Here is a 27,899-nt window from a genome sequence, read left to right on the forward strand (position 1 = left end):
GTAGAGGGAGCTTTACTCTGCCTCTCACCTCAAGCTATCTCTGTCCTGGGTGTGTTTGATGGGGACAGTGTAGAGGAAGCTTTACTTTGTATCTAACCCTGTGCTGCCCCTGTCCTGGGAGTGTTTGATGGGGGACAGTGTAGAAGGAGCTTTACTCTGTATTAACCCCATGCTGTCCTTGTCCTGGGGAGTGTTTGATGGGGACAGTGTAGAGGGAGCTTTACTCTGTATCTAACCTCCAGCTGTCCCTGTCCTGGGGAGTGTTTGATGGGGACAGTGTAGAGGGAGCTTTACTCTGTATCTAACCCTGTGCTGTCCCTTTCCTGGGAATGTTTGATGTGGACAGTGTAGAGGGAGCTTTACTCTGTATCTAACCCTGTGCTGTCCCTGTCCTGGGAGTGTTTGATGGGGGACAGTGTAGAGGGAGCTTTACTCTGTATCTAACCCCATGCTGTCCTTGTCCTGGGGAGTGTTTGATGGGGACAGTGTAGAGGGAGCTTTACTCTGTATCTAACCCCATGCTGTCCTTGTCCTGGGGAGTGTTTGATGGGGACAGTGTAGAGGGAGCTTTACTCTGTATCTAACCTCCAGCTGTCCCTGTCCTGGGGAGTGTTTGATGGGGACAGTGTAGAGGAAGCTTTACTCTGTATCTAACCCTGTGCTGTCCCTGTCCTGGGAATGTTTGATGTGGACAGTGTAGAGGAAGCTTTACTCTGTATCTAACCCCGTACTGTCTCTGTCCTGGGAGTGTTTGATGGGGGACAGTGTAGAAGGAGCTTTACTCTGTATCTAACCTCCAGCTGTCCCTGTCCTGGGAAGTGTTTGATGGGGACAGTGTAGAGGGAGCTTTACTCTATATCTAACCCCGTACTGTCTCTGTCCTGGGAGTGTTTGATGGGGGACAGTGTAGATGGAGCTTTACTCTGTATCTAACCCCGTACTGTCCCTGTCCTGGGAGTGTTTGATGGGGACAGTGTAGAGGGAGCTTTACTCTGTATCTAACCCTGTGCTGTCCCTGTCCTGGGAATGTTTGATGTGGACAGTGTAGAGGGAGCTTTACACTGTTTCTAACCTGTGCTGTCCTTGTCCTGGGAGTGTTTGATGGGGGACAGTGTAGAGGGAGCTTTACTCAGTATCTAACACTGTGCTGTCCCCGTCCTGGGAGTGTTTGATGGGGGACAGTGTAGAGGGAGCTTTACTCTGTATCTAACCCTGTGCTGTCCCTGTCCTGGGAGTGTTTGATGGGGGACAGTGTAGAGGAAGCTTTACTCTGTATCTAACCCCGTGCTGTCCCTGTCCTGGGAGTGTTTGATGGGGGACAGTGTAGAGGGAGCTTTACTCTGTATCTAACCCCGTGCTGTCCCTGTCCTGGGAGTGTTTGATGGGGGACAGTGTAGAGGGAGCTTTACTCTGTATCTAACCCCGTGCTGTCCCTGTCCTGGGAGTGTTTGATGGGGGACAGTGTAGAGGGAGCTTTACTCTGTATCTAACCTCGTGCTGTCCCTGTCCTGGGAATGTTTCATGGGGACAGTGTAGAGAGAGCTTTACTCTGTATCTAACCCCGTGCTGTCCCTGTCCTGGGAGTGTTTGATGGGGGACAGTGTAGAGGGAGCTTTACTCTGTATCTAACCCTGTGCTGTCCCTGTCCTGGGAGTGTTTGATGGGGGACTGCGTAGAGTCAGCTTTACTCTGTATCTAACCCCGTGCTGTCCCTGTCCTGGGAGTGTTTGATGGGGGACAGTGTAGAGGGAGCTTTACTTTGTATCTAACCCTGTGCTGCCCCTGTCCTGGGAGTGTTTGATGGGGGACAGTGTAGAGGGAGCTTTACTCTGCCTCTCACCTCAAGCTATCTCTGTCCTGGGTGTGTTTGATGGGGACAGTGTAGAGGAAGCTTTACTTTGTATCTAACCCTGTGCTGCCCCTGTCCTGGGAGTGTTTGATGGGGAACAGTGTAGAGGGAGCTTTACTCTGTATCTAACCCCGTGCTGTCCCTGTCCTGGGAGTGTTTGATGGGGACAGTGTCGAGGAAGCTTTACTCTGTATCTAACCCCGAGCTGTCCCCGTCCTGGGAGTGTTTGATGGGGAACAGTTTAGAGGGAGCTTTACTCTGTATCTAACCTCGTACTGTCCCTGTCCTGGGAGTGCTTGATGTGGACAGTGTAGAGGAAGCTTTACTCTGTATCTAACCCCGAGCTGTCCCCGTCCTGGGAGTGTTTGATGGGGTCAGTATAGCGAAAGCTTTACTCAGTATCTAACACTGTGCTGTCCCTGTCCTGGGAGTGTTTGATGGAGGCAGTGTAGAGGGAGCCTTACTCTGTATCTGACCCTGTGCTGTCCCTGTCCTGGGAATGTTTGACGGGGACAGTGTAGAGGGAGCTTTACTCTGTATCTTACCCCAAGCGGTCCCTGTCCCGGGAGTGTTTGATGGGGGACAATGTAGAGGAAGCTTTACTCTGTAGCTAACCCCAAGCGGTCCCTGACCTGGGAGTGTTTGATGGGGAACAATGTAGAAGGAGCTTTACTCTGTATCTAACCCTGTGCTGTCCCTGTCCTGGGAGTGTTTGATGGGGGACAGTGTAGAGAGAGCTTTACTCTGTATCTAACCTCATGCTGTCCCTGTCCTGGGAGTGCTTGATGGGGACAGTGTAGAGGGAGCTTTACTCTGTACCTAAGCCTGTGCTGTCCCTGTCCTGGGAATGTTTGATGTGGACAGTGTAGAGGAAGCTTTACTCTGTTTCTAACCCTGTGCTGTCCCTGTCTTGGGAGTGTTTGATGGGGGACAGTGTAGAAGGAGCTTTACTCTGTATTAACCCCATGCTGTCCTTGTCCTGGGGAGTGTTTGATGGGGACAGTGTAGAGGGAGCTTTACTCTGTATCTAACCTCCAGCTGTCCCTGTCCTGGGGAGTGTTTGATGGGGACAGTGTAGAGGGAGCTTTACTCTGTATCTAACCCTGTGCTGTCCCTTTCCTGGGAATGTTTGATGTGGACAGTGTAGAGGGAGCTTTACTCTGTATCTAACCCTGTGCTGTCCCTGTCCTGGGAGTGTTTGATGGGGGACAGTGTAGAGGGAGCTTTACTCTGTATCTAACCCCATGCTGTCCTTGTCCTGGGGAGTGTTTGATGGGGACAGTGTAGAGGGAGCTTTACTCTGTATCTAACCCCATGCTGTCCTTGTCCTGGGGAGTGTTTGATGGGGACAGTGTAGAGGGAGCTTTACTCTGTATCTAACCTCCAGCTGTCCCTGTCCTGGGGAGTGTTTGATGGGGACAGTGTAGAGGAAGCTTTACTCTGTATCTAACCCTGTGCTGTCCCTGTCCTGGGAATGTTTGATGTGGACAGTGTAGAGGAAGCTTTACTCTGTATCTAACCCCGTACTGTCTCTGTCCTGGGAGTGTTTGATGGGGGACAGTGTAGAAGGAGCTTTACTCTGTATCTAACCTCCAGCTGTCCCTGTCCTGGGAAGTGTTTGATGGGGACAGTGTAGAGGGAGCTTTACTCTGTATCTAACCCTGTGCTGTCCCTGTCCTGGGAATGTTTGATGTGGACAGTGTAGAGGAAGCTTTACTCTGTATCTAACCCCGTGCTGTCCCTGTCCTGGGAATGTTTGATGTGGACAGTGTAGAGGAAGCTTTACTCTGTATCTAACCCCGTGCTGTCCCTGTCCTGGGAGTGTTTGATGGGGGACAGTGTAGATGGAGCTTTACTCTGTATCTAACCCCGTGCTGTCCCTGTCCTGGGAGTGTTTGATGGGGGACAGTGTAGATGGAGCTTTACTCTGTATCTAACCCCGTGCTGTCCCTGTCCTGGGAGTGTTTGATGGGGGACAGTGTAGATGGAGCTTTACTCTGTATCTAACCCCGTGCTGTCCCTGTCCTGGGAGTGTTTGATAGTGTGGGGGAACAGTGCAGTGGGAGGGATTCTGTGCTGTTGTGTTATGTTTTTGCCTGGTACCTGTCGAGTGACTGCTGTAACCTGAACAGTTCCAGTTTTTGCTGCTGGGATAAGTGTGAGAGCAGCTCCATTGTATCCCGCGTGGCATTACCATATAAATTAATTGGATGTGAAATGGAATTGTTTGGACTGTGGTCCCATCCATATTAATCTGAAGCAGTGAGGGGAATTATAAACAGGCACTGAGGCTTCATCAAACTGAGACACTGAGACCCTCCTCCACAGGGGGGAGATGAGCTGTTCCACTATTTACTGACTGCATTTCCAACCTCCACTTGGGACAGAGAGAGGCAAATTCCCAGGGAATCAGACTGGAGATTGTTTGGGAATGTGCCTTTGGTTGCTGTCCCTCATGAATAGTGAAGACATTACTGAGTACGGAGCTACATTAACACAGTTCATTCACTTATTAATTCCACCTCCATTACATTCCTTATATTTCATCTCATTTTAATAAAAGCAGGACAAATCCAACCCAGCCCATTCCTACCCCATCAGTCTCCTCTCGATCCTCAGTAACGTGATGGACGGTGTTAGTAACAGAGCTATCAAGCAGCACCTGCTCAGCAATAACCTGCTCAGTGACGCCCAGTTTGGGGTCCCCCAGGGTCACTCAGCTCCTGACCTCATTCCAGCCTTGGGTCAAACATGGACAAAAGAGCTGGATTCCAGAGGGGAGGGGAGAGGGACAGCCCTTGGTATCAAGGCTGTATTCGACCGAGTGTGGCATCAAGGGGCCCTAGATAAAAACTGGCATTAACGGGTATGGGGCAAACTCTCCGCTGGTTGGAGTCAGACCTGACACAGAGGAAGGTGGAATGTAGAAGATCTCTGAGAGGGAAAGAGATTATTCAGCCCTCGTGTCCTTTTTGATTTGCTGACAGAATGTGGGCATCACTGGTTATCCCGAGATGCCCAGAGGGTATTTCAGAGTCCACAGCAATCCGTATATGACATGGATGTCTGAACGGAGACCTATCTCTGTACGTAGATAGTTGTCTGATGTGTCTGTATATATGTGGCTTATCACACTTTACTGATGATCGAGAGGAGACTGATGGGATAGTAATTGGCCGGGTTGGATTTGTCCTGCTTTTTGTGTACAGGACATAACTGTACCCAAACTGGGCAGTTTTCCACATTGTCGGGCAGATGCCAGTGATGTAACTGGACTGGAACAGCTTGGCTCGGGGAGCATTGATTTCTGGAGCACACGTCTTCAGTATTATGGCTGAAGGTTGTCAGGACCTTTTTAGTGTCCAGTACCTCCAACGGATATCACATGGAATGTGTGGAATTGGCTGAAGGTTGGTCTCTGTGATGCTGGGGACCGCTGGAGGAGGCTGAGATGGATCTTGCACTCGGCATTTCTGGGTGAAGATTGATGTGAAAACTTCAGCCTTACCTTTTGCCCTGATGTGCTGGGCTCCTCCATCATTGAGGGTGGGGATACTTGTGGAGCCTCCTCCTCCACTGAGTTGTTTAATTGTCCACCACCATTCACCACTGGATGAGGCAGGACTGTGGAGCTTAGATTTGACCCATTGGTTGTGGGATTACTTGGTTCTGCCTCACATTTGCTGCTTATGCTGTTTAGTGGCTTCACCAACCTGACACCACATCTTCAGGTCTGCCCGGTGCTGCTCCTGGAATGCCCTCCTGCCCTCTCCACTGAACCAGGGTTGATCCCCTGGCTTGATGGTAATGACTGAGTGGGGGATACGCTGAGCCGTGAGGTTACAGATTGTGCTGGAGTGCGGTTCTGCTGCTGTAGATGGCCCACAGTGCCTCAGGGATGCCCAGCCTTGAGTTACTGGATCTGTTTGAAGTCTGTCCCATTTAGCATGGTGACAGTGCCACACAGCAAGGTGGGGGATATTCTCAATGTGAAGGTGGGACTTTGTCTCCACAAGGACTGTGCGGTGGTCACTCTGACCGATACTGTCTTGGACAGACACATCTGCAGCTGGCAGTTTGGTGAGGATGTGATCAGGTATGTTTTCCCCTCTTGTTGGCTCCCTCACCACCTGCCCCAGACCCTCTTGTTGGCTCCCTCACCACCTACCCCAGACCCAATCTAGCAGCTACATCCTTTAGGACCCGACCAGCTCGATCAGTGATACTGCTACGGAGCCACACTTGGTGGTGGGCATTGCAATCCCCCACCCAGAGGGCATTCTGTGTCCTCCCCACCCTCAGTGCTTCCTCTAAGTATTGTTTAAAATGGTGGAGTACTGATTCATCAGCCGAGGGAGGATGGTCTGTGGTAATCAGCGGGAAGTTTCCTTACCCATGTTTAACCTGAAGCCATGAGACTTCAGGGGGTCCGGAGTCAACACTGGGGGCTCCCAGGGTAACTCCCTCCTGACTGTATCCCACTGTGCCACCCCCTCTCTGCAGGGTCTGTCCTGCCTGTGGGACGGGACATACCCAGGGACGGTGATGGTGGGGTCTGGGACACTGTCTGTAGGGTGGGACTCTGTGAGTGTGACTGTGTCAGGCTGGTGCCTGGTGAGTCTGTGAGACAGCTCTCCCAATGTTGGCACCAGCCTCCAGGAGGACCCTGCAGGACCGAGAGGGCTGTATCTGCTGTTGTCTTTTCCTATGTCGTTTCTGTGGAATTCTCTGTCACTGAGAGCATTCCAGGCCAATACCCGGAGTGGTTTTGAGAAGGCGTTTGATACAGTTTTCAGGATTAAAGGGTATGGGGAGAAAGTTGAACAGGGCACTGGGCTCGATGATCAGCCATGATTGTGCTGAATGGTGGAGCAGGCTTGAAGGGCTGAATGGCCTCCTGCTGTTCTTATTCTCTGTTTCTCTCTGTGTCAATGGCTCAATGTTAGACTTGCTCAGGCAGGACTCCCTGCCTCTAGCCAGCGTGAGAGCAGTGGAAGGAGGTGGAGCTAGTCTAACATGAACATTAACCCAGTCCGAACCTTCTGCAACAGAATCGGGGGGTGGTGGTGGGGGGGGCGGGGATGGGGGGGGGTGGGGGGGATGCAGGAAGGAAGCTCTGTCGGTCGGGCAGTGAGAGGTGGAGTCTGATTCAACCACGGTTTTCAAAGGAATTTGGTCAGTATCTAACGAAAAACATTGTGACAATGGTGTTGGAGGGAGGCAGGGTGGCAGGCGTGAAAAGCTATGTTACTCTTGGAGACAGCTGTCAGGGATGCGATGGGCTGAATGGCCTCTTTCTGTGGAGGCATTGTTCAATGGTGATCACAGTGACTGACCTTTCCTTGTCATCCACGGCGTTTATAAACTGAACTCCAGTTGCAGTGGGAGTTCTTCCTCATGGGGATTCGATTTCAGGTTGTCCCAGGGATGGGTTTGTCAGTCAGGGGTCAGGACACGGAACCTGGAAGGATTGTAAACTGTGAGGGGGGGGCAGTGTGGAACTCCCAAAGGGCACTGACAAGTCGGTGGAGGGGGTGGATGGGTGGCAGATGAGGGTCAATGCAGAGAAGTGTGAGGTGATGCTCTTTGGTTGGAAGAACACTGAAAGACAATATAAAAAAGGGGGTACAATTCTAAAGGGGGGGGCAGGGGGAGCTGGGTGTGTTTGTGCACAGATCATTGAAGGGGGCAGGACAGATGGAGAGAGCAGGGAATAAAGCACACAGTGTCCTCAGCTTTATTAATAGGGGCAGAGAGTACAAGAGCGAGGAGGTGATGGGGAACTTGGACAAGACCCTGTTTGACCCTGTATGAGTTAAAGTGATGCACACATGTTGTGGGGTGGGGATTGTGATGAGGAATTGCTCTGCTGTCCACTCGATCTCTCTCTCTGTGTTCCCCCCTGACCGTGCTGTCTGTCCCCTCAGTCTCTCCCTGTGTCCCCCCTGACCGTGCTGTCTGTCCACTCGGTCTCTCCCTGTGTTCCCCCCTGACCGTGCTGTCTGTCCCCTCGGTCTCTCTCTCTGTGTCCCCCCTGACCGTGCTGTCTGTCCACTCGGTCTCTCTCTCAGTGTCCCCCCTGACCGTGCTGTCTGTCCCCTCGGTCTCTCCCTGTGTCCCCCCTGACCGTGCTGTCTGTCCCCTCGGTCTCTCTCTGTGTTCCCCCCTGACCGTGCTGTCTGTCCACTCGGTCTCTCTCTATGTCCCCCCCTGACCGTGCTGTCTGTCCACTCGGTCTCTCTCTGTGTTCCCCCTGACCGTGCTGTCTGTCCACTCGGTCTCTCTCTGTGTCCCCCCTGACCGTGCTGTCTGTCACCTCGGTCTCTCTCTCTGTGTCCCCCCTGACCGTGCTGTCTGTCCACTCGGTCTCTCTCTGTGTTCCCCCTGACCGTGCTGTCTGTCCACTCGGTCTCTCTCTGTGTTCCCCCTGACCGTGCTGTCTGTCCCCTCGGTCTCTCTCTCTGTGTCCCCCCTGACCGTGCTGTCTGTCCACTCGGTCTCTCTCTGTGTCCCCCCTGACCGTGCTGTCTGTCACCTCGGTCTCTCTCTCTGTGTTCCCCCCTGACCGTGCTTCTGTCCCCTCGGTCTCTCTCTCTGTGTTCCCCCCTGACCGTGCTGTCTGTCCCCTCGGTCTCTCTCTGTGTCCCCCCCTGACCGTGCTGTCTGTCCCCTCGGTCTCTCTCTCTGTGTTCCCCCCTGACCGTGCTGTCTGTCCCCTCGGTCCCTCTCTGTGTTCCCCCTGACCGTGCTGTCTGTCCACTCGGTCTCTCTCAGTGTCCCCCCTGACCGTGCTGTCTGTCCCCTCGGTCTCTCCCTGTGTTCCCCCCTGACCGTGCTGTCTGTCCCCTCGGTCTCTCTCTCTGTGTTCCCCCCTGACCGTGCTGTCTGTCCCCTCGGTCTCTCTCTCTGTGTTCCCCCCTGACCGTGCTGTCTGTCCCCTCGGTCTCTCTCTGTGTCCCCCCCTGACCGTGCTGTCTGTCCCCTCGGTCTCTCTCTCTGTGTTCCCCCCTGACCGTGCTGTCTGTCCCCTCGGTCCCTCTCTGTGTCCCCCCTGACCGTGCTGTCTGTCCCCTCGGTCTCTCTCTGTGTTCCCCCCTGACCGTGCTGTCTGTCCCCTCGGTCCCTCTCTGTGTCCCCCCCTGACCGTGCTGTCTGTCCACTCGGTCTCTCTCAGTGTCCCCCCTGACCGTGCTGTCTGTCCCCTCGGTCTCTCTCTCAGTGTCCCCCCTGACCGTGCTGTCTGTCCCCTCGGTCTCTCCCTGTGTTCCCCCCTGACCGTGCTGTCTGTCCACTCGGTCTCTCTCTGTGTTCCCCCCTGACCGTGCTGTCTGTCCACTCGGTCTCTCTCTGTTTTCCCCCTGACCGTGCTGTCTGTCCCCTCGGTCTCTCTCAGTGTCCCCCCTGACCGTGCTGTCTGTCCCCTCGGTCTCTCTCAGTGTCCCCCCTGACCGTGCTGTCTGTCCCCTCGGTCACTCCCTGTGTCCCCCCTGACCGTGCTGTCTGTCCCCTCGGTCTCTCTCTGTGTTCCCCCTGACCGTGCTGTCTGTCCCCTCGGTCTCTCTCTGTGTTCCCCCCGACCGTGCTGTCTGTCCCCTCGGTCTCTCTCTCTGTGTTCCCCCTGACCGTGCTGTCTGTCCCCTCGGTCTCTCTCTCAGTGTCCCCCCCGACCGTGCTGTCTGTCCACTCGGTCTCTCCCTGTGTCCCCCCTGACCGTGCTGTCTGTCCCCTCGGTCTCTCCCTATGTCCCCCCCTGACCGTGCTGTCTGTCCCCTCGGTCTCTCTCTGTGTTCCCCCTGACCGTGCTGTCTGTCCACTCGGTCTCTCTCTCTGTGTTCCCCCCTGACCGTGCTGTCTGTCCACTCGGTCTCTCTCTGTGTTCCCCCCTGACCGTGCTGTCTGTCCACTCGGTCTCTCCCTGTGTCCCCCCTGACCGTGCTGTCTGTCCACTCGGTCTCTCTCTGTGTCCCCCCTGACCGTGCTGTCTGTCCCCTCGGTCTCTCTCTGTGTTCCCCCTGACCGTGCTGTCTGTCCCCTCGGTCTCTCCCTGTGTTCCCCCTGACCGTGCTGTCTGTCCCCTCGGTCTCTCTCTCAGTGTCCCCCCTGACCGTGCTGTCTGTCCACTCGGTCTCTCTCAGTGTCCCCCCTGACCGTGCTGTCTGTCCCCTCGGTCACTCCCTGTGTTCCCCCTGACCGTGCTGTCTGTCCCCTCGGTCTCTCTCTGTGTTCCCCCTGACCGTGCTGTCTGTCCACTCGGTCTCTCTCTCTGTGTTCCCCCCTGACCGTGCTGTCTGTTCCCTCGGTCTCTCTCTCTGTGTTCCCCCCTGACCGTGCTGTCTGTCCCCTCGGTCTCTCTCTCTGTGTCCCCCCTGACCGTGCTGTCTGTCCCCTCGGTCTCTCCCTGTGTTCCCCCTGACCGTGCTGTCTGTCCCCTCGGTCTCTCTCTGTGTCCCCCCTGACCGTGCTGTCTGTCCCCTCGGTCTCTCTCTGTGTTCCCCCTGACCGTGCTGTCTGTCCACTCGGTCTCTCTCTCTGTGTTCCCCCCTGACCGTGCTGTCTGTTCCCTCGGTCTCTCTCTCTGTGTTCCCCCCTGACCGTGCTGTCTGTTCCCTCGGTCTCTCTCTCAGTGTCCCCCCTGACCGTGCTGTCTGTCCCCTCGGTCTCTCCCTGTGTTCCCCCTGACCGTGCTGTCTGTCCCCTCGGTCTCTCTCTGTGTCCCCCCTGACCGTGCTGTCTGTCCCCTCGGTCTCTCTCTGTGTTCCCCCCTGACCGTGCTGTCTGTCCCCTCAGTCTCTCTCTGTGTTCCCCCCTGACCGTGCTGTCTGTCCCCTCGGTCACTCCCTGTGTTCCCCCCTGACCGTGCTGTCTGTCCACTCGGTCTCTCTCTCTGTGTTCCCCCCTGACCGTGCTGTCTGTCCCCTCGGTCACTCCCTGTGTTCCCCCCTGACCGTGCTGTCTGTCCCCTCGGTCTCTCCCTGTGTTCCCCCGACCGTGCTGTCTGTCCCCTCGGTCTCTCTCTCAGTGTCCCCCCTGACCGTGCTGTCTGTCCCCTCGGTCTCTCTCTGTGTCCCCCCTGACCGTGCTGTCTGTCCACTCGGTCTCTCTCTCTGTGTTCCCCCCTGACCGTGCTGTCTGTCCCCTCGGTCTCTCTCTGTGTTCCCCCCTGACCGTGCCGTCTGTCCCCTCCGTCTCTCTCAGTGTCCCCCCTGACCGTGCTGTCTGTCCCCTCGGTCTCTCTCTGTGTCCCCCCTGACCGTGCTGTCTGTTCCCTCGGTCTCTCTCTCTGTTCCCCCTGACCGTGCTGTCTGTCCCCTCGGTCTCTCCCTGTGTTCCCCCTGACCGTGCTGTCTGTCCCCTCGGTCTCTCTCTGTGTCCCCCCTGACCGTGCTGTCTGTCCCCTCGGTCTCTCTCTGTGTTCCCCCCTGACCGTGCTGTCTGTCCCCTCGGTCACTCCCTGTGTTCCCCCCTGACCGTGCTGTCTGTCCACTCGGTCTCTCTCTCTGTGTTCCCCCCTGACCGTGCTGTCTGTCCCCTCGGTCACTCCCTGTGTTCCCCCCTGACCGTGCTGTCTGTCCCCTCGGTCTCTCTCTGTGTCCCCCCCTGACCGTGCTGTCTGTCCACTCGGTCTCTCCCTGTGTTCCCCCTGACCGTGCTGTCTGTCCCCTCGGTCTCTCTCTCAGTGTCCCCCCTGACCGTGCTGTCTGTCCCCTCGGTCTCTCTCTGTGTTCCCCCCTGACCGTGCTGTCTGTCCACTCGGTCTCTCTCTCTGTGTTCCCCCCTGACCGTGCTGTCTGTCCCCTCGGTCTCTCTCTGTGTTCCCCCCTGACCGTGCCGTCTGTCCCCTCCGTCTCTCTCTGTGTTCCCCCCTGACCGTGCTGTCTGTCCCCTCGGTCTCTCTCTGTGTCCCCCCCTGACCGTGCTGTCCTGCTGTTCTGATTGCTGTGTGTTTATTCGGTGCAGGTTCCCACGACTCGTTCAGCTTCTACATTGATGAATCGTCCCCGGTGGGTCCGGAGCAGACCGACACGGTGCAGAACTTTGTCTCTGTCTTCGGGGCAGTGGCTAAGAAGCTGATGAGGCGATGGCTCGCGACCCAGAGCATGAATTTCAGGAACCAGCTCCAGGCTGGCATTCGCTACTTTGACCTGCGGATCTCCACCAAGCCCAGGGACCCAGACAACCAGCTCTACTTTGCTCATGGGTTATTCAGTGCCACAGTGAGGGAGGGTCTGGAACAGATCAACGCCTTCCTGCTGGAGCAGCCACGGGAAGCTGTCATTCTTGATTTCAACCACTTCTACGGGATGCAGAAATGCCACCACGAGACGCTGATCGGGATGCTGAGGGAATGCTTCCAGGAGCGGCTCTCTCCCGTTATCTTTGCCCAGGAGGTCAGCCTTCAGTATCTCTGGGAGAAGGGATACCAGGTCCTGGTGTTCTACCACAACCCAGTGGCTCTGGAGGTCACCTTTCTGTGGCCTGGTCAGATGATGCCGTCCCCCTCCCCGAACACCACTGACCCCGAGAAACTGATTCAGTTCGTTCAGGCCTCCATCGCTGACCGCCGCAGTAAGGGCACCTTCTTTGTCTCCCAGCTGGTCCTCACCCCCAAGGCCAGCACCGTGATGAAAGGGGTGGCCAGTGGCCTGAGGGAGACCATCACAGAACGGTAAGGCCACCCACCCCCTACCCCCACCCCCACACCATCCGCCATCAACACAGGAGCTCGGGGTGTGTCGGGGTGGGGGGGAGGGGTGGAGGGGAAGGTGCGGATAGACACACAGGGCGAGCACCAAGGCGGGGGAGAACCTGTGCCCATTTCCAGTGAGAGATGATGTCCAAAGGACACTTGTTGGGTCAACAGATAGAGGGAGAGGGCGAGGGGGGGGGGGGATAGAAGGAGAGGGGGATGTGGGGGGGAATGGGGGAGAGGGGGAGGAGGGGGGGATTGAGGGAGAGGGGGAGGAGGGGGGGGAATGGGGGAGAGGGGGAGGAGGGGGGGATTGAGGGAGAGGGGGAGGAGGGGGGGGAATGGGGGAGAGGGGGAGGAGGGGGGGATTGAGGGAGAGGGGGAGGAGGGGGGAGATTGAGGGACACGGGGGAGGAGGGGGGATTGGGGGACAGGGGGAGGAGGGGGGGATAGAGGGAGAGGGGGAGGGGGGGGAATGGGGGAGAGGGGGAGGAGGGGGGATTGAGGGAGAGGGGGAGGAGGGGGGATTGGGGGACAGGGGGAGGAGGGGGGGATAGAGGGAGAGGGGGAGGAGGGGGGGGGATAGAGGGAGAGGGGGAGGAGGGGGGGATAGAGGGACAGGGGGAGGAGGGGGGGGAATTGGGGGAGAGGGGGAGAAATGGGGGGGATAGAGGGAGAAGGGGAGGAGGGGGGGATTGGGGGACAGGGGGAGGAGGGGGGGGAATGGGGGACACGAGGGAGGAGGGGGGGGATTGGGGGAGAGGGGGAGGAGGGGGGGGATTGAGGGACAGGGGGAGAAGGGGGAATTGGGGGACACGGGGGAGGAGGGGGGGGATTGGGGGACAGGGGGAGGAGGGGGGATTGAGGGACACGGGGTGAAGGGGGGGATTGAGGGACACAGGGAGAAGGGGGGGATTGAGGGAGAGGGGGAGAAGGGGGGGATTGAGGGACACGGGGAGGAGGGGGGATTGAGGGACACGGGGAGGAGGGGGGGATTGAGGGACACAGGGAGAAGGGGTGATTGAGGGAGAGGGGGAGAAGGGGAGGATTGAGGGATGGGGGAGAAGGGGGGGATTGAGGGACACAGGGAGAAGGGGGGGATTGAGGGAGAGGGGGAGAAGGGGTAGATTGGGGGACAGAGGGAGAAGGGGGGTATTGAGGGAGAGGGGGAGAAGGGGGGGATTGAGGGACACGGGGAGGAGGGGGGATTGAGGGACACGGGGTGAAGGGGGGGATTGAGGGACACAGGGAGAAGGGGTAGATTGGGGGACAGAGGGAGAAGGGGGGTATTGAGGGACAGGGGGAGAAGGGGAGGATTGAGGGATGGGAGAGAAGGGGAGGATTGAGGGACGGGGGAGAAGGGGAGGATTGAGGGACAGGGGGAGAAGGGGGTGGATTGGGGGACACAGGGAGAAGGGTTAGATTGAGGGACGGGGGAGAAGGGGAGGATTGAGGGACAGGGGGAGAAGGGGGGAGATTGAGGGACGGGGGGGGAAGGGGAGGATTGAGGGACGGGGGAGAAGGGGGGGATTGAGGGACAGGGGGAGAAGGGGGGATTGAGGGACAGGGGGAGAAGTGGAGGATTGAGGGACAGGGGGAGAAGGGAGGGGATTGAGGGACACGGGTAGAAGGGGGGTATTGTGGGACAGGGGGAGAAGGGAGGGGATTGAGGGACAGGGGGAGAAGGGGGATTGAGGAACGGGGGGAGAAAGGGGGGGTATTGAGGGACATGGGGAGAAGGAGGGGATTGGGGGAGAAGGGGGGGGAATTGAAGGGCAGGTGGAGAAAGAGGGGATTGAAGGACAGAGGGAGAAGGGGGGATTTAGGGAGGGGGAGAAGGGGGGTATTGAGGGGCAGAGGGAGAAGGGGGAAATTGATGGACATGAGAGAAAAGGGGGATTGAGAGACATGGGGGGAGAAGGGGGGGGATTGAGGGACAGGGAGAGAACGGGGGGATTGAGGGACAGGGAGAGAAGGGGGGGATTTAGGGACGGGGAGAAGGGGGGGATTGAGGGGCAGAGGGAGAAGGGGGGGATTGATGGACACGGGGAGAAAAGGGGGATTGAGAGACACGGGGGAGAAGGAGGGTATTGAGAGATGGGGGAGAAAGGGGGTATTGAGGGACAGCGGGAGAAGGGGGGTATTGAGGGACAGGGGGAGAAAGGGGGTATTAAGGGGCAGATTGAGGGACAGGGGAGAAGGGGCGATTGAGAGATGGGGGAGAAGGGGGGGATTAAGGGATGAGGGAGAAGGGGGGATTGAGGGATGGGGGATAAGGGGGGATTGAGGGATGGAGGAGAAGGGGGGATTGAGGGACATGGGAGAAGGGGGGATTGAGGGACAGGGGAGAAGGGGGGTTTGAGAGATAGGGGGAGATGGGGATTGAGGGACAGGGGGAGATGGGGGTTTGAGGGACGGGGAGAAGAGGGGATTGAGGCACATGGGAGACGGGGGGGATTAAGGGACGGGGAGAAGGGGGGGATTGAGGGACATGGAGAAAAAGGGGGAATTGAGAGAAGGGGAGACGGGGATTGAGGGACATGGGGAGAAGGGGGTTTGAGGGACGGGGAGAAGGGAGGATTGAGGGACAGGGGGAGAAGGGGGGGATTGAGGGACACAGGGTGAAGGGGGTATTGAGGGATGGGGGAGAGGGGGGGGATTGAGGGACACAGGGTGAAGGGAGGTATTGAGGGACAGGGGGAGAAGGGAGGGTTTGAGGGACAGGGGGAGAGGGTGGAGATTGAATGATCTGGGGAGAGGGTGTGGATTGAGGGGAGATGGTAGAGACTGAGGGATTGAGGGGGGAGCAGTCATGTTTCTAACCTTCCATGAGGAAATTAAGAACAGTGAAGGCATTTCCAAATCGATTCCTGCACGCCAACCAGAGTGGGACACGGCAGTGCTAGTGTGAGAAACTCAACAGAATTCGAAGCTGGAGAAGACCATTCAACCCTTCTAGCCTGCTGGGCCATTCAGTGAGTTAATGGCCTCACCACCACATTGAGGGAGATGAGCTGGGAATGTGGGTAAAACTGGGGCAGAAGATGTAGCGTATTTGGGTTCAAAAAAAGGCATTTGATAACATATGACTTTAAGGTTGATTTCTGATGAAGGGCTGTCGCTTCTCAGATGCTGTCTGACCTGCTGTGTTTTTCCAGCACCGCACTCTTGACTCTGATCTCCAGCAGCTGCAGTTCTCACTTTCTCTGTTAAGGTTAATATATAAACTGAGAGCCCGTGGTTTTGGGGGTGATGTATTGACACGGGAGGAGAGTGGGTTCACTTACTGGAAGCAGACAGATGGGGCGTTGACACCAGTCCTGGGGAAGGGGGCACTGCTCCCATGGGATGGGCTCCATGCTGGGAATCACATAATTAGGGCTGTGTGTGGGGCCTGAGACAAAATAGTCAGGGTGGGGGAAGGAGGGGTTCAACTACATGGACAATTGCAGAATAGGTTAGAGCGGGGGGGGGGGGGGGGAATCTCAGGAGAGGTTATTAAAGTTTCCAGGACAAGTAACAGGACAGAGAGGATGGAAATTTAGAATTCAGGAGAATCCAAAGGGATTTTACAAATATGTTAAGGACAAAAGGGTAACTAGGGAGAGAATAGGGCCCCTCAAAGATCAGCAAGGTGGCCTTTGTGTGGAACCACAGAAAATGGGGGAGATACTAAATGAATATTTTGCATCAGTATTTACTGTGGAAAAGGATATGGAAGATATAGACTGTAGGGAAATAGATGGTGACATCTTGAAAAATGTCTAGATTACAGAGGAGGAAGTGCTGGATGTCTTGAAACGGGTAAAGGTGGATAAATCCCCAGGACCTGATCAGGTGTACCCGAGAACTCTGTGGGAAGCTAGAGAAGTGATTGCTGGGCCTCTTGCTGAGATATTTGTATCATCGATAGTCACAGGTGAGGTGCAGGTAGACTGGAGGTTGGCAAATGTGGTGCCACTGTTTAAGAAGGGTGGTAAGGTCAAGCCAGGGAACTATAGACCAGTGAGCCTGACCTCGGTGGTGGGCAAGTTGTTGGAGGGAATCCTGAGGGACAGGATGTACATGTATTTGGAAAGGCAAGGACTGATTCGGGATAGTCAACATGGCTTTGTGCGTGGGAAATCATGTCTCACAAACTTGATTGAGTTTTTTGAAGAAGTAACAAAGAGGATTGATAAGGGCAGAGCAGTAGATGTGATCGATATGGACTTCAGTAAGGCGTTCGACAAGGTTCCCCATGGAAGACTGGTGAGCAAGGTTAGATCTCATGGAATACAGGGAGAACTAGCCATTTGGATACAGAACTGGCTCAAAGGTAGAAGAGAGAGGGTGGTGGTGGAGGGTTGTTTTTCAGACTGGAGGCCTGTGACCAGTGGAGTGTCACAAGGATCGGTGCTGGGCCCTCTACTTTTTGTCATTTACATAAATGATTTGGATGTCAGCATAAGAGGTACAGTTAGTAAGTTTGCAGATGACACCAAAATTGGAGGTGTAGTGGACAGTGAAGAGGGTTACCTCAGATTACAACAGGATCTGGACCAGATGGGCCAATGGGCTCAGAAGTGGCAGATGGAGTTTAATTCAGATAAATGGGAGGTGCTGCATTTTAGGAAAGCAAATCTTAGCAGGACTTATACACTTAATGGTAAGGTCCTAGGGAGTGTGGCTGAACAAAGAGACCTTGGAGTGCAGGATCATAGCTCCTTGAAAGTGGAGTCGCAGGTAGATAGGATAGTGAAGAAGGTGTTTGGTATGCTTTCCTTTATTGGTCAGAGTATTGAGTACAGCACACAAACCAACAGCCACTCTCAGACAACAACTCATCAGGACGAAGGACCCAATACCCAGCATGTGCAAAACCAATGTAGTGTACAAAATCCCATGCAAGAACTGCACAAAACACTACATCAGACAAACAGGAAGACAGTTAACGATCCGCATCCATGAACACCAACTAGCCATGAAACAACATGACCAGCTATCCTTAGTAGCCACACACTCAGATGACAAGCAACATGAGTTCGACTGGGACAACACTACTATTATCGGGCAAGCCAAACAGAGAACAGCCAGGGAATTCCTAGAGGCACGGCACTCATCCACAGATTCAATCAATAAGCACATCGACCTGGACCCAATATACCGGCCACTGCAGCGGACAGCTGGAACTGACAAACCGGAAGCGGCAGATACAAATCACTATAAATGTCAGAGGAAACATCACAGAAGCGCTTCACATGAGGCTCCCAAGCACTGAGGAGGTCACCTAGACAGGGGACGAAACGTCTGCAACACAAATTCCCAGCTCGGCGAACAGAACCACAACAACATTGAATACAGGAGTTGGGAGGTCATGTTGTGGCTGTGCAGGACATTGGTCAGGCCACTGTTGGAATATTGCATGCAATTCTGGTCTCCTTCCTATTGGAAAGATGTTGTGAAACTTGAAATGGGTTCAGAAAAGATTTACAAGGATGTTGCCAGGATTGGAGGATCTGAGCTACAGGGAGATGCTGAACAGGCTGGGGGTGTTTTCCCTGGAGCGTTGGAGGCTGAGGGGTGACCTTATAGAGGTTTATAAAATCATGAGGGGCATGGATAGGATAAATAGACAAAGTCTTTTCCCTGGGGTGGGGGAGCCCAGAACTAGAGGGTACAGGTTTAGGGGGAGAGGGGAAAGATATAAAAGAGAGCTACAGGGGCAACTTTTTCACACAGAGGGTGGTACGTGTATGGAATGAGCTGCCAGAGGAAGTGGTGGAGGCTGGTACAATTATAACATTTAAGAGGCATTTGGATGGATATATGAATGGAAAGGGTTTGGAGGGATATGGGCCGGGTGTTGGCAGGTGGGACTAGATTGGGTTGGGATATCTGGTCGGCATGGACGGGTTGGACCGAAGGGTCTGTTTCCGTGCTGTATGACTCTATGACTCTAAATATCACGAATCTGATTTCAGGCACAACAGACAAGGGGACAGTTATGAAAACAGGGGCAGTCAACACAGGACTGAGGGTGTTGTATTTAAATGTACGCAGTGCATGATTCAAGGGAAATGAGATTGTAGTGCAGAATAAAATAGAGGGGTACGGTGTTATGGGTGTCACAGAGATGTGGCTGCTGGGAACTAAATAAGGATAAACATCCTATTGAAAAGATAGGCAGATGGGCAGAGGGGACAGCATTGCCATGTTAGTCAGAAATGAAATGAAATCAGTAGCTCGGAATGATACACAATCGAAAGGCCTAGAATCTGTGTGGGGAGAGTTGAGGAACCACAAAGGGAAAGGATGTTCCTGATGGGAGTGGTGTCCAGGTCTCCTCGCAGTAGTCAGGATGTGGGGAAGAAAATAATTCGGGAGATCGAAAAGACATGGAAGAAAGGCACAATAATGATCATCCTGGGGGACTTCAATATGTAGGTGGACTGGGAAAATCGAGGTGGGAGCTGATCCCAAGAAAAGGAATGAGTGAAATGTTTACGGGACAGTTCTTTAGAGCAGCTTGTGGTAGGGCTCACTAGGGAAGAGGCCATTCTGGATTTGGTGATGTGGAATGAAGCCGACTTGATCAGGGAGTTTAAGGTGAAGGAAGCCCGAGGGGGCAGTAACCAGAATATGATCGAATTCACCCTGTGGTTTGGGAGGGAGAAGCTGGAATCAGATGTGACGGTGTTAGGATTGAGTAACGGTCACTACAAAGACATGAGGGAGGAGCTGGCTGGAGTTGATTGGAAGGGGAGCCTGGCAGGGAAGATGGTGGAACAGCAACGGCTGGGGTTTCTGGGGGGATTTCGGGAGGCTCAGCAGAAACTCATCCCAAGGAAGTAGGAGTATACTAAGGGGAGGATGAGGCACCCAGGGCTGACAAGGGAAGTCAGGGGCAGTATAAAAACAAAAGAGAAAAACATATGATGTGGTGAAGATTAGTGTCAAGCTGGAGGATTGGAAAGCCTTTAAAAACCAGCAGAGGATAACTTAAAAAACAATAAGGAGGGAGAAACGTATTCAAGTGAGCTAGCTCCTGATATTGTGAAGATTATTTCAGATATAAAATAGGTAAGAGAGAGGCAAGAGTGAGCATTGCAGTGTTGGAAAATGAGGTTGGAGAGGCAGTAATGGGGAACAAAGGAATGGCAGAGGAACTGAATGGTACTGTGTGTCAGTTTTCCCAGTGAGACACACCAGCAGCACACCAGGACTCCGAGAGTGTCAGGGGGCAGAGGGGAGTGTAGTGGCCATCACTCAGGAGAAGGTGCTGGGGAAGCTGAAAGGTCTGAAGGTGGATATATCACCCGCACCAGATGGACTACACCCCAGAGTTCTGAGGGGCCTGAGGACAGTGTTGCTGAAGTTTGCCGGTGACACGAAGCCAGGTGGAGGGACAGGTCGTGTTGAGGAAGCAGGGAGGCTGCAGAAGGACTTGGACAGACTGAGAGAGTGAGCAAACAAGTGGCAGATGGAATACAGTGTGGGAGAGTGGGAGGTGATACACTTTGGGAGGAGGAATAGAGGCAGAGACTATTATCTAAACAGGAAAAGGCTTCGGAAACCTGAAACACAAAGGGGTTTGGGATTCCTCGTTCAGGATTCCCTTCAGGTTCACATGCAGGTTCAGTTGGCAGTTAGGAAGGTAAATGTAATGTTAGCTTTCATTTCAAGAGGGTTAGAATCCAAGAGCAGGGATATAGTGCTGAGACTGTGTAAGGCTGTGGTCAGACTGCATTTGGAATATTGTGAGCAGTTTTGGGTCCTGTATCTAAGGAAGGATGTGCTGACATTGGAGGGGGCCCAGGGAGGTTTTACAAGAATGACCCCAGGGATGAAGGGCTTGGCATCTGAGGAGTGGGGGAGGAATCTGGGTCTGTACTCGATGAGAAGGATGACGGGGGGATCTGATTGGAACGTCCCGAATACTGAGAGGCCTGGATAGAGTGGGCATGGAGATGATGTTTCCACTAGTAGGAGAGACTGGGACTCACGGGCACAGCCTCAGGGTGAAGAGACAACCCTTTAGAACTGGGATGAGGAGGAATTTCTTCAGTCAAATATTTCAGCCATGATTGAATTGTGGAAAAGACTGGATGGGCCGATTGGCCTAATCCTGCTCCTCGATCTTATAGTCTCAGTTTGCGGTTGACCCCAAGCTCGGTCGGAACACGAGCTGTGGAGGGGGCAGACGGGGCGTGCTAAGGGATTCTGAGGAGTTGAGGGAATATTTGATGACTGTGGAATAATGTGAGGAAACGAGTAACACCGAAAAACCGATGATTATTTAAATGGAGTTGGATTGCAGAATCCTGCAGCACAAAGGGATCTGGCTGTCCTTGTACAAGTATCAGAGAACTTTAGCACATAGTTACAGCTAGTAATTAGGAAGGCACGTGGAATGTTGTACTGCAGGGCTGTGGAATGTTGGTCTTTATCAAAAGTGCGATTGAGTAAAAAGCTAGAGAAGTCTTCCTTCCTCTGTGGGACATCGGTGGGACTGTACTCAGTACTATGTACAACTCTGGATTTCTTACTCAAGAAAGGAGTTTATAAAACCATGAGGGGCACAGATAGGATAAATAGACAAGGTCTTTTCCCCGGGTAGGGGGAGAATCCAGAACTAGAGGGCATAGGTTTAGGGTGAGAGGGGAAAGATATAAAAGAGACCAAAGGGGAAACTTTTTCACACAGAGGGTGGTACGTGTATGGAATGAGCTGCCAGAGGATGTGGTGGAGGCTGGTATAATTACAACATTTAAGAGACATTTGGATGGGGATATGAATAGGAAGGGATTGGAGGGATCTCGGCCGGGTGCTGATAAATGGGACTGGATTGGGTTGGGATATCTGCTGTCCATCTCTGTGACTCTCTGAGTGTAAGGGGTCTGCTGTCAGAGAAGGTTTACTCGGTCAATACCTGGAATGATGGAGTTTGTCTAATGAGGTGAGGTTGAGTAGGTTGACCTTTTACTCCTTGGATTTCAGAGAGGTGATCGAATCAAAACATATTACAATCCAGAGAGAGTTTTACAGAGTCGCTGCTGGGAAAATATTTCCTCTTAGGAGAAAACTTATAATTAGGACGCACAGTTTACCAACAAATAAAAGCTGAAGATGAACTGGGTTTTATTTTCTTTGAGATGAATTCTAGTCTTTTCAATTCTCTACCACATGGAGCAGAGGAGGTCAGGCCATCAAATATATTTAAGGCTGAGCTGGACCGAGTTTTGGGAGAGTTCAGGGAGATTGCAGATGAGGGTATGATCAGATCAGCTGTGATCTCATAGAGGGGCTGAATAGCCTCCTCCAGTTACCATCCCTCAGGTGGGATTGAGGGAGATGGAAAGACATTGGGTGATGGAAAAATGGGAAGGAGCTGGTGGATGAGGTCAGTGTCGAAATGAGGGAGGGATGTGAGAGTTCGCTGGATTTTGGAAAAGCTGGTTGTTGGTTAAATGCTACCGTGCGTGTTGTTTAAATGCCCCCTGTATCTATTGTTCAAATGCCCTGTGCCTGTTATTTAAATGCCCCCCCTGTGTGTTGTATAAATGCCCCCCCTGTGTGTTGTATAAATGCCCCCCCATGTGTGTTGTACAAATGCCCCCCTGTGTGTTGTATAAATGCCCCCGTGTGTGTGGTATAAATGCCCCTCGTGTGTGTGGTATAAATGCCCCCCCCTGTGTGTTGTATAAATGCCCCCCCGTGTGTTGTATAAATGCCCCCCCGTGTGTTGTATAAATGCCCCCCGTGTGTTGTATAAATGCCCCCCCCATGTGTGTTGTACAAATGCCCCCCTGTGTGTTGTATAAATGCCCCCGTGTGTGTGGTATAAATGCCCCCCGTGTGTGTGGTATAAATGCCCCCCCGTGTGTTGTATAAATGCCCCCCCGTGTGTTGTACAAATGCCCCCCTGTGTGTTGTATAAATGCCCCCCTGTGTGTTGTATAAATGCCCCCGTGTGTTGTATAAATGCCCCCCCGTGTGTTGTATAAATGCCCCCCGTGTGTTGTATAAATGCCCCCCTGTGTGTTGTATAAATGCCCCCCGTGTGTTGTATAAATGCCCCCCGTGTGTTGTATAAATGCCCCCCGTGTGTTGTATAAATGCCCCCGTGTTGTATAAATGCCCCCCCGTGTGTGTGGTATAAATGCCCCCGTGTTGTATAAATGCCCCCGTGTGTGTTGTATAAATGCCCCCATGTGTGTTGTATAAATGCCCCCTGTGTGTTGTATAAATGCCCCCGTGTTGTATAAATGCCCCCCGTGTGTGTGGTATAAATGCCCCCCCCATGTGTGTTGTATAAATGCCCCCCCTGTGTGTTGTATAAATGCCCTCCCTGTGTGTGTTGTATAAATGCCCCCCCGTGTGTTGTATAAATGCCCCCCCGTGTGTTGTATAAATGCCCCCCGTGTGTTGTATAAATGCACCCCTGTGTGTTGTATAAATGCCCCCGTGTGTTGTATAAATGCCCCCCCGTGTGTTGTATAAATGCCCCCCGTGTGTTGTATAAATGCACCCCTGTGTGTTGTATAAATGCCCCCCGTGTGTTGTATAAATGCACCCCTGTGTGTTGTATAAATGCCCCCCCGTGTGTTGTATAAATGCACCCCTGTGTGTTGTATAAATGCCCCCCCGTGTGTTGTATAAATGCCCCCCCGTGTGTTGTATAAATGCACCCCCGTGTGTTGTATAAATGCCCCCCCGTGTGTTGTATAAATGCACCCCTGTGTGTTGTATAAATGCCCCCCCGTGTGTTGTATAAATGCCCCCCCGTGTGTTGTATAAATGCACCCCGTGTGTTGTATAAATGCCCCCCCGTGTGTTGTATAAATGCCCCCCCCGTGTGTTGTATAAATGCACCCCCGTGTGTTGTATAAATGCACCCCTGTGTGTTGTATAAATGCCCCCGTGTGTTGTATAAATGCCCCCCCGTGTGTTGTATAAATGTCCCCCCCCGTGTGTTGTATAAATGCACCCCTGTGTGTTGTATAAATGCCCCCCCGTGTGTTGTATAAATGCCCCCCTGTGTGTTGTATAAATGCCCCCGTGTGTTGTATAAATAGCCCTGTGTGTTGTATAAATGCCCCATGTGTTGTACAAATGCCCCCATGTGTGTTGTACAAATGCCCCCATGTGTGTTGTATAAATGCCCCCTGTGTGTTGTATAAATGCCCCAGTGTGTTGTATAAATGCCCCTCTGTGTGTTGTACAAATGCCCCCATGTGTGTTGTATAAATGCCCCCTGTGTGTTGTATAAATGCCCCAGTGTGTTGTATAAATGCCCCCGTGTGTTGTATAAATAGCCCTGTGTGTTGTATAAATGCCCCATGTGTTGTACAAATGCCCCCATGTGTGTTGTACAAATGCCCCCATGTGTGTTGTATAAATGCCCCCCGTGTGTGTTGTACAAATGCCCCCATGTGTGTTGTATAAATGCCCCCCGTGTGTGTTGTATAAATGCCCCCCTGTGTCTGTTGTATAAATGCCCACCCCCCGTGTGTGTTGTATAAATGCCCCCCCCGTGTGTGTTGTATAAATGCCCCCCCGTGTGTGTTGTATAAATGCCCCCCTGTGTCTGTTGTATAAATGCCCACCCCCCGTGTGTGTTGTATAAATGCCCCCCCCCGTGTGTGTTGTATAAATGCCCCCCTGTGTCTGTTGTATAAATGCCCCCCCTGTGTGATGTATAAATGCCCCCCCGTGTGTTGTATAAATGCCCCCCTGTGTGTTGTATAAATGCTCCCCTGTGTGTTGTATAAATGCCCCCCTGTGCGTTGTATAAATGCCCCCCCGTGTGCGGTGTATAAATGCCCCCCCGTGTGTGTTGTATAAATGCCCCCCTGTGTGTTGTATAAATGCCCCCCTGTGTGTTGTATAAATGCCCCCACGTGTGTTGTATAAATGCCCCCCCATGTGTTGTATAAATGCCCCCGCGTGTGTTGTATAAATGCCCCCCCGTGTGTTGTATAAATGCCCCCCCGTGTGTTGTATAAATGCTCGCACGTGTGTTGTATAAATGCCCCCCCTGTGTGTTGTATAAATGCCCCCCCTGTGTGTTGTATAAATGCCCCCCCGTGTGTTGTATAAATGCCCCCCCGTGTGTTGTATAAATGCCCCCCCGTGTGTTGTATAAATGCCCCCCTGTGTGTTGTATAAATGCCCCCCCGTGTGTTGTATAAATGCCCCCCCATGTGTTGTATAAATGCCCCCCCTGTGTGTTGTATAAATGCCCCCCCGTGTGTTGTATAAATGCCCCCCTGTGTGTTGTATAAATGCCCCCCCGTGTGTTGTATAAATGCCCCCCCGTGTGTTGTATAAATGCTCGCCCGTGTGTTGTATAAATGCCCCCCCTGTGTGTTGTATAAATGCCCCCCCGTGTGTGTTGTATAAATGCCTCCCTGTGTGTTGTATAAATGCCCACCCCGTGTGTTGTATAAATGCCCCCCCCGTGTGTTGTATAAATGCCCCCCCCGTGTGTTGTATAAATGCTCCCCCGTGTGTTGTATAAATGCCCCTGTGTGTTGTATAAATGCCCCCCCTGTGTGTTGTATAAATGCCCCCCCGTGTGTTGTATAAATGCCCCCGTGTGTTGTATAAATGCCCCCCTGTGTATGTTGTATAAATGCCCCTGTGTGTTGTATAAATGCCCCTGTGTGTTGTATAAATGCCCCCCCGTGTGTGTTGTATAAATGCCCCCCTGTGTGTTGTATAAATGCCCCCCCGTGTGTTGTATAAATGCCCCCCTGTGTGTTGTATAAATGCTCCCCTGTGTGTTGTATAAATGCCCCCCTGTGCGTTGTATAAATGCCCCCCCCGTGTGTGTGTTGTATAAATGCCCCCGTGCGTGTTGTAAAAATGCCCCCCTGTGTGTTGTATAAATGCCCCCCTGTGCGTTGTATAAATGCCCCCCCGTGTGTGTTGTATAAATGCCCCCTGTGTGTTGTATAAATGCCCCCCCGTGTGTTGTATAAATGCCCCCCCCCGTGTGTTGTATAAATGCCCCCCCGTGTGTTGTATAAATGCCCCCCCTGTGTGTTGTATAAATAGCCCTGTGTGTTGTATAAATGCCCCATGTGTTGTACAAATGCTCCCATGTGTGCTGTACAAATGCCCCCCTGTGTGTTGTATAAATGCCCCCACGTGTGTTGTATAAATGCCCCCCCGTGTGTTGTATAAATGCCCCCCTGTGTGTTGTATAAATAGCCCTGTGTGTTGTATAAATGCCCCATGTGTTGTACAAATGCCCCCATGTGTGTTGTACAAATGCCCCCCTGTGTGTTGTATAAATAGCCCTGTGTGTTGTATAAATGCCCCCCTGTGTGTGTTGTATAAATGCCCCCCCTGTGTGTGTTGTATAAATGCCCCCCTGTGTCTGTTGTATAAATGCCCCCCCTGTGTGATGTATAAATGCCCCCCTGTGTGTGTTGTATAAATGCCCCCCCTGTGTGTGTTGTATAAATGCCCCCCCGTGTGTGTTGTATAAATGCCCCCCTGTGTCTGTTGTATAAATGCCCCCCCTGTGTGATGTATAAATGCTCCCCTGTGTGTTGTATAAATGCCCCCCTGTGCGTTGTATAAATGCCCCCCCGTGTGTGTTGTATAAATGCCCCCCTGTGTGTTGTATAAATGCCCCCCTGTGTGTTGTATAAATGCCCCCCTGTGTGTTGTATAAATGCCCCCCCGTGTGTTGTATAAATGCTCCCCCGTGTGTTGTATAAATGCCCCCCCGTGTGTTGTATAAATGCCCCCCCGTGTGTTGTATAAATGCCCCCGTGTGTTGTATAAATGCCCCCCCTTGAGTTGTATAAATGCCCCCCCGTGTGTTGTATAAATGCCCCCCGTGTGTTGTATAAATGCCCCCCCCGTGTGTTGTATAAATGCTCCCCCGTGTGTTGTATAAATGCCCCCCTGTATGTGTTGTATAAATGCCCCCCCGTGTGTTGTATAAATGCCCCCCGTGTGTTGTATAAATGCCCCCCGTGTGTGTGTTGTATAAATGCCCCCATGTGTGTTGTAGAAATGCCCCCCGTGTGTGTGTTGTATAAATGCCCCCATGTGTGTTGTATAAATGCCCCCATGTGTGTTGTATAAATGCCCCCGTGCGTGTGTTGTATAAATGCCCCCGTGCGTGTTGTATAAATGCCCCCGTGTTGTATAAATGCCCCCCCCGTGTGTGTTGTATAAATGCCCCCCCATGTGTGTTGTATAAATGCCCCCCTGTGTGTTGTATAAATGCCCCCCCCGTGTGTGTTGTATAAATGCCCCCCCATGTGTGTTGTATAAATGCCCCCGTGTGTTGTATAAATGCCCCCCCTTGAGTTGTATAAATGCCCCCCCGTGTGTTGTATAAATGCCCCCCCGTGTGTTGTATAAATGCCCCCCCGTGTGTTGTATAAATGCCCCCCTGTGTGTGTTGTATAAATGCCCCCCTGTGTGTTGTATAAATGCCCCCACGTGTGTTGTATAAATGCCCCCCCGTGTGTTGTATAAATGCCCCCCCGTGTGTTGTATAAATGCCCCCCCGTGTGTTGTATAAATGCCCCCCCTGTGTGTTGTATAAATGCCTCCCTGTGTGTTGTATAAATGCCCACCCCGTGTGTGTTGTATAAATGCCCCCCCGTGTGTGTTCTATAAATGCCCCCCCCCGTGTGTTGTATAAATGCCCCCCCGTGTGTTGTATAAATGCTCCCCCGTGTGTTGTATAAATGCCCCTGTGTGTTGTATAAATGCCCCAGTGTGTTGTATAAATGCCCCTGTGTGTTGTATAAATGCCCCCCCTGTGTGTTGTATAAATGCCCCCCCCGTGTGTTGTATAAATGCACCCCTGTGTGTTGTATAAATGCCCCCCTGTGTGTGTTGTATAAATGCCCCTGTGTGTTGTATAAATGCCCCTGTGTGTTGTATAAATGCCCCCCCGTGTGTGTTGTATAAATGCCCCCCTGTGTGTTGTATAAATGCCCCCCCGTGTGTTGTATAAATGCCCCCCTGTGTGTTGTATAAATGCTCCCCTGTGTGTTGTATAAATGCCCCCCTGTGCGTTGTATAAATGCCCCCCGTGTGTGTTGTATAAATGCCCCCTGTGTGTTGTATAAATGCCCCCCCGTGTGTTGTATAAATGCCCCCCCCGTGTGTTGTATAAATGCCCCCCCCCGTGTGTTGTATAAATGCCCCCCTGTGTGTTGTATAAATAGCCCTGTGTGTTGTATAAATGCCCCATGTGTTGTACAAATGCCCCCCTGTGAGTTGTATAAATGCCCCCACGTGTGTTGTATAAATGCCCCCCTGTGTGTTGTATAAATAGCCCTGTGTGTTGTATAAATGCCCCATGTGTTGTACAAATGCTCCCATGTGTGTTGTACAAATGCCCCC

The 27,899-nt window shown here is 53.1% G+C and overlaps 1 protein-coding gene across 1 annotated transcript in view; it reads left to right on the plus strand.

The window, feature by feature from the left end:
- The window catches only part of plcxd3 (phosphatidylinositol-specific phospholipase C, X domain containing 3), a 52,789-nt gene that overhangs the window by 19,927 nt on the left and 4,963 nt on the right, over positions 1-27,899 (plus strand). Inside the window, exon 2 of the mRNA XM_072592958.1 lies at positions 11,807-12,515. Coding sequence (XP_072449059.1) covers positions 11,807-12,515 — 709 coding nt within the window. The remainder of the gene's footprint in view (positions 1-11,806; positions 12,516-27,899) is intronic.

This window comes from Chiloscyllium punctatum, chromosome 2 (assembly GCF_047496795.1).
Source record: "Chiloscyllium punctatum isolate Juve2018m chromosome 2, sChiPun1.3, whole genome shotgun sequence".
Lineage (NCBI taxonomy): Eukaryota > Metazoa > Chordata > Chondrichthyes > Orectolobiformes > Hemiscylliidae > Chiloscyllium > Chiloscyllium punctatum.